Source organism: Bactrocera dorsalis, chromosome 2 (assembly GCF_023373825.1).
Source record: "Bactrocera dorsalis isolate Fly_Bdor chromosome 2, ASM2337382v1, whole genome shotgun sequence".
Taxonomy (NCBI): domain Eukaryota; kingdom Metazoa; phylum Arthropoda; class Insecta; order Diptera; family Tephritidae; genus Bactrocera; species Bactrocera dorsalis.
Window position 1 is genome coordinate 72,561,990 of NC_064304.1, and position 13,691 is coordinate 72,575,680.

The 13,691-nt window shown below is 35.1% G+C and overlaps 3 protein-coding genes across 11 annotated transcripts in view; 1 reads left to right on the forward strand and 2 right to left on the reverse strand.

Annotated features, from left to right (window-relative positions):
• The window catches only part of LOC115066219 (hemicentin-2-like), a 469,188-nt gene that overhangs the window by 402,917 nt on the left and 52,580 nt on the right, over nucleotides 1-13,691 (reverse strand). For all 9 annotated transcript variants that reach the window (XR_007421871.1, XR_007421874.1, XR_007421873.1 and 6 more), the window contains exon 5: nucleotides 6,762-6,968. Coding sequence is in view for 5 of the 9 variants with exons in the window: in XM_049449924.1 (XP_049305881.1) it covers nucleotides 6,762-6,968 (207 nt within the window). In the remaining 4 variants the exon portion in view is untranslated. The remainder of the gene's footprint in view (nucleotides 1-6,761; nucleotides 6,969-13,691) is intronic.
• Nucleotides 7,380-8,171, forward strand: LOC125776718 (uncharacterized). The gene is made up of 2 exons (XM_049450258.1): nucleotides 7,380-7,518; nucleotides 7,576-8,171. The coding sequence occupies exons 1-2, from the start codon at nucleotides 7,437-7,439 to the stop codon at nucleotides 8,169-8,171; spliced, it is 678 nt and encodes a 225-aa protein (XP_049306215.1). The 5' UTR covers nucleotides 7,380-7,436.
• Nucleotides 8,966-10,218, reverse strand: LOC125776714 (uncharacterized). The gene is made up of 4 exons (XM_049450254.1): nucleotides 9,867-10,218; nucleotides 9,683-9,811; nucleotides 9,443-9,620; nucleotides 8,966-9,381 (listed from the first exon to the last, which is right to left on the reverse strand). The coding sequence occupies exons 2-4, from the start codon at nucleotides 9,797-9,799 to the stop codon at nucleotides 8,966-8,968; spliced, it is 711 nt and encodes a 236-aa protein (XP_049306211.1). The 5' UTR covers nucleotides 9,800-9,811; nucleotides 9,867-10,218.

Below are 13,691 nucleotides of genomic sequence, written 5' to 3' on the forward strand. Positions count from 1 at the left end.
TGTTTTTTGTTTTCACTTGTTGATTCGTGCACTAATTGTTTATGTTTATTATTATTAATTTGTGTGCACTGTTTTAAATGTTTGTTTACAATTTATAAATTGTTTTTTTGTTTTACTTTGGTTTTATGATTAATTTTTTTTTGTAAAGATTGAATTCACGGAGCGAGTTAAATAACACGTCCGTACCCTTTGAACACTCTCTTTAGAGAAAAAAAAGGTACAACATTAATGTGGAAAAATTTAGAACATTTGCACTAGATACTACAAGGGCATTAACATCAAAGTATTCCTGATACGAGTATAATCTTCCTACGTAAGTGAAAAAATATTTAATTCCCGCCTCCGATGTTAATCAATATGCATTAGTTTCAATTCGAGAGCTCTCAAAAGAAGCTGTAGAGTTAAGGAAAGAGAACTCCAGGAGAAGAGAAGCCTTTGGCCGTCTTATTTTTTCAATATAATTGTTTATTACTTATTATGACTTTACAGAGCTTAGGCCAACATTTCACTATTTATGTAAGCAGTTGAAGTATTTTTGGCCGTTGATACAAAACCAACCACTGTGCATGGACCGGCTTACTCCCTATATAACGGTACCGTTACAACCTATTAAAAGTGCGATAAATCAATAACTCGAGATAATATGAGAGGGATTAATAGAAGCCGGTGTGGTACCGTGCACTTTTGGGTGAAATCACATGTTTCCGGATCCGCCCGACCGATTATAACCAAATTTGGTACGTGAAATTTTCGAACTTTCAGGGGACTTATACCACATATCTCGGCCAACATGTGAGTGATCTTAATGAAAATGAAAGAGCGTGTTGTACTGATAGAATACATAATATCCAGCTTCCTTACTCCATAGAATTCGTGAAGGAATGTGAGGTAGCTTAATTAATTTCAGGGAACGTTTTATTCATATGTGGCATACTAGTAGGATGTAGTTTTGGCAAAATCGATAAAATGAGTCGATACCACCCTCAAATCCTGTTGTAAATTTAGTTTTATCTGGAAGCCGAATTAAAACTTCAATAAAAATTCAAAACATTTCAATATTTAGTAGAAATAAACAGAAATATTAATTCATTCAAAACATTTCAATGTTTAGGAAATATAAACAAAATTATTAATTAATTCAAAGTATTTCAGTACTTAAGTAAAATAAACCATGTTATTAATTCATATCTGATAAACAATATCAACTTATATTTGACAGACCTATCGCTTTAGCTATGTTCAAATGCTTGACTTTAGGTACGCCTTTTGTTAGGATGTCTGCTAACATGTTGTTTGTTGGTGTGTAGCACAATCTTATTTTACCGCTCTCTATCTTCTGCCTAATAAATTTACCCTTTATATCAACGTGTTTTGTTCGAGGCGAGTACGTATTGTTTAAAGCGACATGAATAGCACTTTTGTTGTCACAATGTAAGTCCATTACGGTTGATGCTTCTGGTGTCAATTCATCTTGCAGTCGCTGGAGCCACGTTGCCTCTTGGATGGCTGCTGTCATGGCCATAAATTCGGCTTCAGTTGATGATAACACTACTGTTCGCTGGCGACGAGTGGACCAAGAAATAGGAGCACCTTGTAGCTTGAAGATATAGCCGGTGGTTGATCGTCTTGCGACTAAGTCGCTACCCCAATCTGCATCGCAGAATCCAACAATGTCGCTTGTAACTGCATTGAATACAAGCCCACTGTTTATTGTACCTTTTAAGTACCTCATGACGCGTTTAACAGCAGTCCAATGGCCTTTACCTGGGTTTGAGGAGAATCGGCTTAATAAATTTACTGCGAAGCTTATGTCAGGACGGGTGATCTGCGAAGCGAATAACAAACAGCCAATAGCCTGCATGTAGGGTACTTTCGCCATTTCCTCTTTTTCAACGTCAGTAGTTGGCGACATTTCGCTGCTCATTTTTTGGTTTATGTCAATAGGTGTTGCCATAGAGTTGCAGTCGAACATTTCAAAGCGCCTTAACATGTCTGCTATATATTGATGCTGTTCAACCTCAATTGTACCCCGTACCTTGTTTCTTTGGACCCGCATACCAAGAACTGATGCAACTTCACCAAGGTCCTTCATTTTAAATCGTGATGACAACTCTTCCTTCAATTTGTTCAAACAATCTGCTCTATTTGAAAACAGAAGCACGTCGTCAACGTATAACGCCAGATAAAGTTTTTCGTCGCCTCTTATGCGATAGTACACGCACTGATCAACCTCACTTCGTGTCAAACCAATGCTTAATAAAGCGTCATTGAACTTGTCGTTCCACAACCGGCTTGACTGTTTCAGACCATAGAGTGATTTTTGTAATTTGCATACACGCCCTGACCCATCGTTGAATCCATCTGGCTGAGTCATATAGATGTCGTCATATAATTCAGTATTTAGAAATGCGGTAATCGCATCCATTTGATGGATAATTAAATTGTATTTAGCTGACAGTGCAAGCAAAAATCTTAGCGACGTATATCTGACTACAGGAGCAAATGTTTCCTCATAGTCGACACCATACTTTTGATTGCATCCCTTTACAACCAGTCTAGCCTTTCGACGCACAAACTGACCATTTGCATCCACTTTAGTTTTGAATACCCATCTACATTTAATGGCCTTTTTACCAGGTGGCAATTCAGTCAAACACCACGTTTTATTAATTCGAAGGGAATCCATTTCTGCCTGAGCGGCTGCTTTCCATTCATCTGAATAAGTACTGCCCATCGCTTCTTGTATAGTATTGGGGTCACACGAGACAAAATCAACTGCGGAAAAATTATAATCCTGTCTCTTACCTGCGACTCTCTTAGAACGCCTCAACATATTTTCTTGCGCGTCTTCTGCTGTTTCAGAATCATTTGCGTTTTCATGGACAGGGGAATGGCTGTTGAATTTAATTTGATTAACTTCAACATCTGCACTGTGCTTCTTTTGCTGTTGATCTACATTCGATAATTCCTGATTTTTATTAATTTCATTATCTTCTGCTGAATTATGAATGTTGCGTAATTTATTTTCAGGGGAATCGCTGTTTGACTTGACTTGATTAACCACAATATCATCACTATGATTACTTTGCTGTTCATCTGAATCATTTTCAGATGGAATTTCGAAAATGTAGTTGTTCCTTTTTTCGTCTTTGTTATGCGCTTCGATAAAGCTAACATGACGGCTTATTACAATTTTTTTGGTTTTATTATTGTACAAGCGGTATGCTTTGGTAGCCGCACAATATCCCAACATAACACACTCGACGGACTTACTATCTAGCTTTTTGCGTTTTTCACGTGGTATGTGACACATAGCTTTACAACCAAACACTCTCATGTGTTTCAAACTTGGTTTTTTTTTTGTCCATAGTTCCACTGGAGTTTTCGAATTAGATTTAAAGGGTACACGATTTAATATATAAGCTGCAGTGTTTGCAGCTTCTGCCCAAAATTTATGACTTAAACCTGAGTCTATTAGCATACAACGCACTTTCTCAATTATTGTTCGATTTAATCTTTCGGCTACACCATTTTGTTCAGGTGAATAGGGCGACGTGGTTTGGTGCACTATACCCGCTTGCGCTAATAAGTTTTTAAATTTTTCGTTGGTGTATTCGGTTCCATTATCCGAACGCAACACTTTAATTTTTCGCGACAACTGATTCTCTACGAGATTTTTAAACTTTACGAATTCTGCAAAAACTTCCGATTTACTTTTTATTGACACTAAGAAAATTTTGTGAGAAAAATCGTCAATAAATGTAACTATATAACGAGAGTTAGAAAACGATTTTACCGAAAATGGTCCCATAACATCCGAATGTATTATGTCTAATAAACCTTCAGCACGTGTTTCACTGATTTTAAAAGATGCTCGCGATTGCTTTCCTTTTAAGCATGTAATGCACTTTTCATCGTTCATTTTTCCGAATTCTACGCCGTACGATGCATTTTTTACTTTACGCAAGTGTTCGTCGCATATATGTCCCATTCTTCTGTGCCATAATTCATGTTGTCGCGCAATGAATGTTTTATTTATTTGATTTTTAGACGAGATTTCACAATTTAGCCGGTATAGCCCATTTACTTCACATGCACTGGCAATTAACTTTTGTTCATTGTTGTAGATTTTACAATCATCATTCTCAAAAACAACTTTATTGCCGTATTTGGTCATTTGTCGAACCGACAACAAATTTGCACAAAGCTCCGGCACATATTCCACGTTTTTCACAACACTTTCATTTTTTGAATGTTTTGTTAACAACACCATGTTTATATCACCTTTTGATCTCACTGAAAGAGTTTTGTTATTTGCGATTAGAATGTTTTTATTTTGTACCGATTATTCATTTACCATTATGTTATTATTTCTGGTCATGTGCGAAGTTGCGCCAGAATCAATGAACCAGTCATCTTGATGAATGTCATGTGTAAAGAGAGAAGCGAAAAGAACATTTTTTGTTTTATTAAACGTGCTGCCATCTCGTTTCGATTTGTTTGGGCATTGTTTTGCAAAATGACCTAATTGCTTACAAGAGTGGCACCGAAATTTTTTTTCTTTCGGTTTCCCTTTAGAATATAGGACATTTTCAGAAAATTTATGGTCAAATTTTACATCCTGCAGTAATAGGGTTTTAACACTATCGATCGTCAGCTTTTCCTTTGAATTTTCAACAGCCAGCACTAGAGCACGGAAATCGTCTGGTAGACCTGCTAACATCAATGATGCAGTGAGCTCTTCGTCAATGTTCAGTCCAGCATTTTGAACTTTTAGTGACGTCATTACTATGGAGTTGACATACTCTTGTGTGGATACGTAATCCGAGAGTTGGCATTGAACTAATTGTTTCAGGAGCTCCACCTTGCGTGTAAGACCAGTGTCCTCGTATGCAGAGAGTAACGCTGTCCACGCCTGCTTTGCGCTTTCTGCCGTTGCGATGTGTGAGAAATTATTTGGTTCTATCATCAGCGTAATTTCTGCTAATGCACGTTGATCGGAATCCAGTTCTTTTTCTGTAGACACTGCCGATAGCCCATTTTCAACTATCTTCCAGCAGTTTTTAATGATTAAATATGACTTCGCGTGCCGCTTCCATACATCGAAATTTTCGCGACCTTTAAGTTTTTCGAATGGAAAAGTTAACGCGTTGGTTGCCATGCCAAAATCTATATTCGTAATTATCTAGCTCACAGTAATCAATCCGCGCCGGAAACCTTTTTCAAAGTTTACTTTTCATGCTTTTCTACTTGAACCGATATTATTTCGTGACTTATAGGCCCATAACCTGTTGTAGATTTAGTTTTATCTGGAAGCCGAATTAAAACACGTCATCTTCAAGTGAACTTAAAACGGAAGTAAAGTATATTTTATTAAAGAATAATATGTCCGCTTATATGAGCAGAGTTGCATTTAATAAGTATAAATGATCGTTCTATTTAATTTTCAACAAATCCCATATACTCATATCATTATACATATGCGGTATATATGTGGGGTGGCATCCCTGGCAGAAAGGGAAAAATAGGAAAAGGGACAACATTAAACGACATAGCGTGGGTTACTCCGACTGCGACGAGCAAAAGGAGTGCGAGTCAGATACCAGTCACCAAACTGAGCGGATGTGCGTGCGCGGCGAAGTAAAGAAATAACGTTGTCATAATTAAGAAGAGTATTAATAAGAAGTGTTTTAACTAAAAGTAAAGAAGTAACGTTTTATAATTAAAGAGAAGTATTAATAAGAAGTTTTTTAACTAAAAGCAAAGAAGTAACGTTTTATAATTAAAGAGAAAAGTGTTTTAACTAAAATAAAACTAAATTAATGCACTTTTCAAACCAAAAGAGCATCTTTATTTTGGACATTGCGGACTGAAGAGGGTAGCGAACCCCACATATATATATATAATTGCTAGGATACTGATCCTCTGGTTGACGGTTTGCAACTTAAGCTGCACTTTTTAGTCAAATTTTCGACATTTATTGGCTTAAAAAAATAAGTTGTAACAAAAAAATCCTTCGTTCAATAACTAGATAATGTTATTTTAAAAATGTCAACATAATTCGTACTAAATCGGCCCATGACTTTTTGAAAGATCGTCTCCACCTACTTCGAAAATGGGGTTTTGCTAAAAATGAATTTGAAGTTTTACTGACCGACATGGCCTGATGGTCAGAACTTCCGAAGGGCTTATCTCTTAGAATTTTAGTCGGATTGCTTTAAAATTTTGGGGGAATATTTTAAACATAATTTACTATTTAATAAGACAAAAATTTAAAATTAAAAACCCACCAAATCTCTTAATAGGATAGTTTGATTGCTATTCAGTTTGTTTTTTTTTTTTTCTTTTCTCCAGATTCAATTATCAAAGTTATTAAGTCATTCGACCCATTAAGCGAAAATTTTTGATAAATAAGTGCTTTTGATTATTACCATTTATGGTATTTAATTGCACTTTGATACGGTGGTCGCAAAGGAAATGTTTTTCTATTTCCGAAAGAAGCGTGTTATTTTTTGATGTGTGAGTATGAAACAAAACTGAAACGACATATCATAGTTGTAAACCATCCCATAAAACAAAAGAGTTGTTTTGCGTTACGTGCAGTTACTTTTAATATTGTTGGAAAATAAAAAATCATAAATAAAAATAAAAACGTTTATATTGATAATATTAAAATAATACACAGGATATAATCCTATGTTATCTACATATCTCAACTAAGGTCAAATACAATAATTTATAACACGGGTTGTAACACTTACAGTTCATATCGATTTGTACAATAGCCTGAACAAGCGCAGCTTTTAAGTGATTACGGGCTTGACAAGTAAGCCGTCCATTTAGATGTTCTCTATTTAAAGGTCCGAATTTAATGACACTTTGAACAGATTTGTTAAGAATGTCAGTAGCCATTTCGTATTCCAAATTTAGGTCTTCAAAAAACCAAGCTAAATCGGGTGTGGGATTACCTAAAATTAAAAACAATGCGTCATATTCTTAAAGAAGTAAAACAATATATATAGCATTAAAAAACATGTGTACTTATGTATTTACATACATATGCCAAATTAAACTGTTTGAAAATTTCAATTTATAGTACTAAAATGTGCACAAACTGCATTATTAAGTAGTTTGGTAACGGAGGATATTTTCCAACATTTACTATTATTTCCTATTTTTAATATTAGGGGTATTCTCTTGCTCTTGCAAGATTGCAGATTGCAAAAATACTACACCGAAATATACAAGAGCACGAGAGCACCCATTGCAGAATCTGGTGATATATGAACTGTTGATTCGGTGAATTTATTGTGAATGAATATTATGCAAAACTTTTGTGAATGTCTATTGTTTATGACTCGTTTAACGAATATTGTGATTGAAAAAATAACAAAACAAAACAAATTGCGAAAGATTAACGAATCTATTTTTTAAAAATGCCACAAACTTCTGAGAAACAAAAACTTGTTAATTTTATAATTGAAGAAGCTGCTTCTAATATATTACTACATCTGGATGGTAATTGTTTATTTCACTTTTTTAAGCTTTAAAAAATCAAAAATTTGAACTTTTTAGACGACAATAGCTATTGGAAAACTATGGATGAATTGGATGAAAGTCTTGCAATTATCTTATCGAACCATCGCGGAAATTATCAAAATGTGCCTAAGTGTTTGGAATGGAGGACTAATGTTCTTGACTATTTAGACGAAGGACGTTACCAACAAATGCTCCGAGTCTCAAGAGATCAATTTGCGTTGCTATTGTCCTTGATCAAAGATAGTGCACAGTTTAACAACGCTCAATCCATTAGGCAATTTTCAGTAGAAATGCAGTTAGCTATAACCTTATATCGTTTGGGTTCATCGGGTGAAAGTGCGGCGATTCGGAAAGTAGCTACACTGTTTGGTGTAGGAGATGGTGAAACGCTTTACAAGATTACAAAAAGAGTATTTTCGTCAATTTTGGAGTTAAAATCTAGATATATCACTTGCCCTGATACCAGTGAAAGACAAAATATCGTTAAAACAACGTACAATGAGCTGCCGCATTGCATAGGGTATATTGATGGTACTGAATTGAAACTTGCAGAAGCACCAGTTGTTAACCATTCGGCTTATTTTTCAAAAAGCCGAATCTATTCCATAAAGGCACAAGTTGTATGCGATTAACAGTTAAGGATTCGGCATGTAGTAGCGGGACACTTTGGTAGTGTACACGATGCTCGCATGTTTCGTACTAGTGCTCTCTCCACTCAGGAAGGTTCACTTTTTTCTTCTTCTCAATGGCTGGCAGGAGATTCTGCTTATCCATTGCTGACCACTCTTATCACGCCATTTCGAACAAATTCACAACAAATGGACTATTCAAAGCGTAAAGCATTCAACTTGCGTCATAGCAGATATCGCGTGAGGATTGAACATTGCTTTGGGATTCTAAAAGAACGCTTTGGCAGCCTCAAAGAATTAAGAATACGTATTCAGGACGAACAAAGTCATATTCTATGTTCCAACTGGATTATTGTTTGCTGTATATTGCATAACATCTTCCGAGATACTTCTAACGATATTGAATACGTAGACAATATAGTTGTCGATAACGACGAAGAATCAGATGAACTTCCTTCAGATGAAAATGGCCGCCGAATAACTGAGGCAAAAGCCAAGCGCATATCTTTGTACACAATAATGTTTGGTGATCAATAAAACGTTCATTAGTAATATATGTACATATGTTATACATACTGGTATTAGGTATACCAACTCTATTTTTGATATAACTATTTTTATAAATTCATACTTACGAAACCTAAAGAAACAATCTAACTGCCATGAATATTCATAAATAAATACAAATGTTATTTAGTATATTTAATTGTTTTTATTTTCATATTTTTTTTCAATTTCATGCATAGCCACTCTTTTTTTCATTTCTAATTCTAACATTTTAATTTTTTCCTCAGTTTCTATTTTTTTAACTCTATTTCTAATTTTTTTGACTCAATGTCTAACTTTTTTTCTTGAATTTTCTTTTCTTCCTCGAATTTATATTTATCGAACTCAAGTTTTTTCGCTTCCATAGCAATTTTTTCTGCTTGGATAGCCGCCAATTGTCCAATGGATGATTTTGGAGGATGAGTGTTTGACCGTTGGCATGTTGACACCGGTGTGGAGATCGGTGCAATCGAAGATGCGGCATTTGATGGCGCAGCAGGTACACATTCTTCCAAGAATTCTGCTTCGAATTCTGGTGCAGGACTAACTGGACATAACTGAGGCGAAGGAAGGTTGCTTTCAACCAGTAACGGTTGCATTACCGGCAACCGCTTTTCAAATATTTCCCTCAGCTGGTCGTAGTACGGACACATTTTAGCAATTTTTGCTGAAATTAGTAAAAAAATGTTTTATTTACAATAAATTGAAAATATCTGTATAATACTAACCTTCGATGGTACTGCCGTCAGCTTCATCTTGTAGTCCTGCACCCGTTGACGCGAGCCAATCATTGGCTTTACGGTACTGCGCCTTCAAATGTCGGACCTTCCACCGCACCAGATCCCATGAGACATCCAACTGCGAGTTACGTAAAAATCGTTTATAAAACAATTGCGCAGTTGGAGCCTGAAATAATAGAAAACCGAATTAAATAAAAAATTAAAAACAAAAAAAACGTATCAACTTACCTCAAATTCCGGCTCTTCCATTAAAAACTCAATTATAGAGTGCACCTCACTCTCCTTCCACTTCTTGTTTGGCTGCTGCCTTTTCCTCTTTGCTGGGGGCGCAACTTCGCTATTCATATTTGTGGAAAACTGTAAAAATTTTTCAGAAATTAAAAAGAAATTTTGAAATCTATTTAAAACTTACCTTTCTCAACAATTTAACGACGTAATATGTCTTTATGTAAAATGGCAACTACAACAGGGTTGCAATTTTATTTTTGCGTGACATTGCACGCTAATATACACGGGTTTAGGTCTGACATATTTCACAGCCCTTGCAAATATTTTTCTGCGTGTGTTTGTTGTTGTGCCGTTGTAAATTTGCAATGCTTGCACCGTGCACCGGGGTTTGCAAGAGCAAGAGAATACCCCTATTGTATTTGATACAATATTACAATGACTCATACACACTCTTCCAATTTGTAAAAGTCAAACCCGAAAAATAGTTACGCACAGCAAGCAATGGTAGCTAGATAGCCAAGCGCCCTGAAGCAAATTAAAAATGGGGCCCCACTGCCATGTTAACTAATTAAGTTTTATCAAATAAAAATATAATATATATAAATACGTTAATACTGCTAAGCTATTTAAGCCCTTTTTTGTGCCCTAAGGGCAGATAATAAAAATATTAAACAGTAACAACATAAATTACAATTAATACTTTGTGTAGGTTTGGCTAATAAAACGAAATACAAGTGGAGAAGATTCCATTACATTTACAACTTTTTCCTAGCTTTAGTTTTCGCAAAAGTGTTAATGACTTCGTTAAACCCAGGCTTGATGCGGTTTTGTTATAAATTGCTATTGGCGACAAAAAACGGAATCTTGTTTGGCCCATATTACTTCTTAAATAATTTTTTAATATTTTTAATTTCCTAACTGACCTTTATTTTGCTGCAGAAGTGTCAGGAATTGTAGGGAATAATAACCTTGCTGTAAATACTTTTGTTAGGTCGCATTCTAGCAATCCATATTTGCTCATTATTTCCAAATATAATTGGGGATTCCATTCGTTGAGTTAGTTGAGGTAAAACTAGATGCACTTATAGCTATAAAACGTGCATCTAATTGAGATATTAATTTCGTCATCTTGGAACCAGCATTAAAGCAACAATAATGCCATAGCATTGCCTAACAGATTTTTCAAATGAATATTTTTGTCGATAAATAATGTTGTCACTTGGTTGACTAAATCTACTGCGCCATGTGTGATGGCTGTATAAAAGCCTAGAAAAACTTCTTTTACTTCTATATCAATTGACTATCCATTTTCCGATCTGGTTATTACGGCATACCTCACAACAATGCTTAGCTGATGTACCTTCTGCTCTAATATTATTTGTTCTTGAAGATAGGTTTCGAGTTTGGTCCCCAAGCTCATTCATCATCGTTTCGTTTTGAATTGTTGCACTCAGATATATAGCTTGTTGATTCAAAAACATAAAAAACACGATTTCAAAAAAGTCCTGATTTTAAGCAGTTTATAATTATAAAAAAGATAATAAAACGAAAAAAAGTTGATAATTATAAATAAAATAAAACGATAAAAAAAATAGAAATAATTATTATTACCCTAGGCATATCCAAAACTTGACGCAATATGTGATCACATCGCGCGACAAGCTCTACAAAGAACAGGAAATTTCGTGGTATCCTTAGACTTAAGTCTTCTTGATCTCCTTTCAAGGCCAAAGAACTCTTTGCTTGGGTCCCTTTGTTAACGAGTAACTTTGAAGAACCATTTTCCAAAATTATGCTTCTTTGCAATTTTCATTTTCAAGTTCCTTATCGATAGTGGCTCAAACCACGTCAAGTCGTCCATGAAAATTTCACAAAATCACCGATTTTGAATATTAGCAGTTCATTAGATGAGGAATCGGACGCATACCCCGTGATATAAATATTTCGGCAAAATTCTGTTTTCTTGTTAAAGTTATGGAAGGTTGAAATTTAGAGCATGATAAAATTGTAAAATTATTCTCTCACAAACTTCTAAGGGCAAATGGATGAAATTTTGTGAAGTCAAAGAAAAATGTTAGTGCTATATTATAATTATTTTTTACGGTCCACTTCTTTAAATAATAATATTTTACATTTTTTACACAAACACAAAAATTTCAATTGTTCAACAAAAAATTATGTAAAATATTATTAAAAAATTTCATCGATTTATCTCCCGTAGTTTATGAGAAAATAATTTTATAGTTTATCATGCTCTAAATTTCAACCTTCCATAACTTTAACAAAAAAATTAATTTTGACGAAATACTTACATACATATATAACGGGTTACGCGTCTGGTCCCTTACCTGATGAACTGCTAATTCTTTTTTATAAACGCTTCCAATCTCGAACTTCCGTACATCAAACATTATTCTTTTGTGAAGCAAATAACCAGCGTCTATTATTTTGGAATAACACAACCAAAAACGATTAACTGGTCCATATTTAGAACATGAAACGTAGTACGATTCGAAAAACACCTATTGCTCTGGTTGACGTCTGTTGGAAAAGTTTCTGAAGGCTGTAAATTTGAGGTGTTTCGTTATCATTTAATATTGTGTTCATGAAGTTTTCCAAGTCATAAGAAAATTTGTCGTACATATTATATTTCCGAAATTTGTAGAGGTTCCTCCAAACACTCCGCTTTTATGTATGTGTGATCGGCGGCGGAGGTATCACCAACTGCAATAATTGTCGAATCTTCTTCAGTAGGCTTCTCAACTATCACTGCAGTTATCAAATTATTTCAGTGACTATGAGAGATATATTTTTTGGTCAGATGTGCTTGCTGACTAAGAAACTTGTAAATTTCTGTTTACTATCTTCTCTTTCTTGGCGGTGTTTGCATTTGCACTGCTTGTTTAAATGAGTTAAGCATCCGCCCACTCTACCCGGAAAAACTGCCGCACCTTAATAAACAATTCTTAATTTATAGTAATACGAGTATACTGGAAAGTGAAAGAGGCGTGGTTGTTCGATTTCGCTCATAACAATGGTAAAAATGGTGTTTTCAAAACGGTTTTCACTCTCAAAGAAGAGTTTTGAAGATATTTAGTTCCAAATTGGAGAGAAAATTTTTAACGTAATTCGCTATCTCGCTGTGGAAACTTTTATGCTTTTTTGAAATCTTACTGTTTTTGTTTACGAAAAACTGTCGAAAAAAAGGTCAAAATTCGATACTTTTTGTTCAAACCGCCGCCACTTTGTCAAATTTCAAGAAAACAAAAAAGTTTCTATAGAGCGATAGAGACTTTTTTACAGCTTAATAGTCTTTTTGAAATTTTTGCTTTAGACTAAACATGCGGCCGCAATCGTGGACATCATACAGGACCTTTTCTTTCTTTACGTGTCATTTTAACCATTTATTTAACTATTGTTTACCCAATAAATAAACATAAAAAAATCGTTTTGTATATATATACAGTAGAACTCCAATTATCCGAACTCCGATTATCCGAATCGCCGATTATCCGAATCACAAAAAATTGTCCAAAAAAAGTCTAAGTGCGCTATTATTCTTCTCCCGCGAAGCCAGTGTTTGCGCGTCAAGTCTTGACTTGACTTGTCTTAACGTGCCGTTGTGCCTACACTGACTTCCTCCCGCGAAGAACAAAAAAAAAAAGAATCTGAAGAAAATGAGAAACAAGAATATGGAGAGGATGATAATGATGAAGATGCGTTGTCACTAGAGGAAATAATAAAAATGATTGTAAAAATTCCTGGTTGTACAGAAGTAATTGCTGAAGATGTAGGAGAGTGGATGGCTTGTGACACGTCTGACCCTGGTTTTCAAATTCTCAATGATGATGAAATTGTTGTAAGTGTGAGAGAAGATGTTGAAGTGGAAGTGGAAGAAGAACTTTCTGCTGATGTTGAAGTAGACGCTGGACCATCAGCTAGCATTTGCCGGTCTCGAGACTGCTTTGAAGTGGATGGAGCGTCAGCCCGAGTGTGACCACTTGCAACT

Excerpts from the sequence above, each read along its gene's own strand:
- LOC125776718 (XM_049450258.1), top strand. The coding sequence starts at position 7,437 with ATGCCACAAACTTCTGAGAAACAAAAACTTGTTAATTTTATAATTGAA. Across the intron at positions 7,519-7,575 it reads TATATTACTACATCTGGATG|ACGACAATAGCTATTGGAAA; the intron begins GTAATTGTTTAT and ends TGAACTTTTTAG.
- LOC125776714 (XM_049450254.1), bottom strand. The coding sequence starts at position 9,799 with ATGAATAGCGAAGTTGCGCCCCCAGCAAAGAGGAAAAGGCAGCAGCCA. Across the intron at positions 9,621-9,682 it reads TGGAAGAGCCGGAATTTGAG|GCTCCAACTGCGCAATTGTT; the intron begins GTAAGTTGATAC and ends CTATTATTTCAG. Across the intron at positions 9,382-9,442 it reads TGACGGCAGTACCATCGAAG|CAAAAATTGCTAAAATGTGT; the intron begins GTTAGTATTATA and ends TACTAATTTCAG.